This window comes from Volvox carteri, assembly GCF_000143455.1.
Source record: "Volvox carteri f. nagariensis unplaced genomic scaffold VOLCAscaffold_8, whole genome shotgun sequence".
Taxonomy (NCBI): Eukaryota; Viridiplantae; Chlorophyta; class Chlorophyceae; order Chlamydomonadales; family Volvocaceae; genus Volvox; species Volvox carteri.
Window position 1 is genome coordinate 1239960 of NW_003307551.1, and position 1612 is coordinate 1241571.

General features: G+C 66.1%; 1 protein-coding gene across 1 annotated transcript in view; it reads left to right on the forward strand.

Moving 5' to 3' along the window:
- VSET4 (histone H3 Lys 4 methyltransferase) overlaps positions 1–1612 on the forward strand; it is a gene marked incomplete at both ends in the record, with an annotated part of 19185 nt that overhangs the window by 13524 nt on the left and 4049 nt on the right. The window contains 2 exons of the mRNA XM_002947854.1: positions 216–545; positions 1128–1490. Coding sequence (XP_002947900.1) covers positions 216–545; positions 1128–1490 — 693 coding nt within the window. The remainder of the gene's footprint in view (positions 1–215; positions 546–1127; positions 1491–1612) is intronic.

Consider the following 1612-nt stretch of genomic DNA (forward strand, 5'->3'; position numbering starts at 1 on the left):
GCAGCGGCGGCGGCGGCGGCGGCCGCGACGTCAAGCGGCTGCGTCTATACCACTTGGACGCAGTGACGCGCAGGGGCCTGTTGTCGTACGTTACCGAGCAGTGTGTGGCCCGGTTGCCCCGTGGCTGTGCCTCTTCCGAGCCTCACGTTTGCGTTGGGCACTGCTGCCGTATTTACTGGGCCGACGATTACGAATGGTACGACGCTGACGTACAGGCGTACGACGCGGGGACTGGACGCCACTTTTTATGGTACCACGCGGACGAGGCGACAGAGTGGATTGACCTCAGCGCGGAGGAGCGGGAGGGCCGAGTGCAGTGGCTGCCGTACAACACGGACCCAGAGGACTGGCCGCCGCCGCCGCCGCCACCACCTCCGCCACCGCTCCCGCCACCGCCGAGGCCATCGGCGGTGGGCCGCGGCATCGGCGGTGGCGGCGGCGGCGTCGGAAGGTCGGCCGCCAGCGGGACTCGCGCCGCGACGCCCGCTCCCGCCACATCTGCGGCAGCATCGCCGGCGCTGACGGCGTACGGCATGGAGGTGCAGGTAGCGGCGCAGCAGGCAGCACCGGCGGCGGTACCGGAACAGGAGGGTGGCGAGGAGGCAGAGGAAGAGTCTGCTGAACCGCCATCGGGTATGTCTGTCTGTCTGTCTGTCTGTCTGCCGGTCGATGTATGCATGTATGTATATGTGCTCCATGTGATGTGTTACTTTGGGGGAGACCAGCGGACCGCTCGCCGTCGGTAATTTGGGTTTGGTTGGTATGACGGGGTGCAGCCTCGGCAGCCCGCAGGGTTTTGCCTAACGTACGAACGGCGAATGGAAATGTCCTACGTACGGAAACCAATATCCGTACGCGCCTCTCTGTCTTGCGGAGACCCTGAGCCCCTAGCCGCTCATCTTAGCACGCGGTCACACTCCCACTCCCACTCATTCAACACACTCCTAGTAGCTCACACTGCCGCTGCCGCTGCCGCTGCCGCTGCCGCTGCTGCAGGCGGTACCGACGCCGTCGGCTGGCGGATCCGCTGCATCGTACCCAACCCCGACACCGTTGCCGCTACTGCTGGGGCTACTGCAACACCGCCGTCGGCGGCGCCGCCGCCGTCCTTCACCTGCCTTATCAAGGCGTACGACGAGGCCGCTAGTACCCATGCCGTTGAGCTAGAGACCGGCGCTGCTGACGTGTTGAAGCTGTCGCAGCTGGCGGTGAAATGGCTCGCGTGCGGCGAGGCGGCGCGTCAGGCGCACGACAGGTTGGTGGCGGCGCACAGGGACCGTCGCGAGGCGGAGGAGGCAGCGGCGGCCGCCGCCGCCGCGGCGGTGGCGGAGCGGCGGCGCAACGCGCCCGCGGAGATCCCCGTTGTGTGCAACGGAGTCGTCGGAAGCTTCTTGGTGCACAGCGGCTTGGTTCGTACGGCAGACGGCAGGTCCGTCTCGCCGACGGAGTTCGAGAGGTCTGCGGGCAAGGCGGCATCTAAGAAGTGGAAGGTGTGTGACGGTGTGCTTGCGTGTGTGTTTACGACCTGGTAGCTGCCTGCCAGACGGTAATGGTGCGAAGGGGGTTGGTACGGGGGTAAGAAGTTCACTGAAGCTGGCTCAGTATTCGTTTG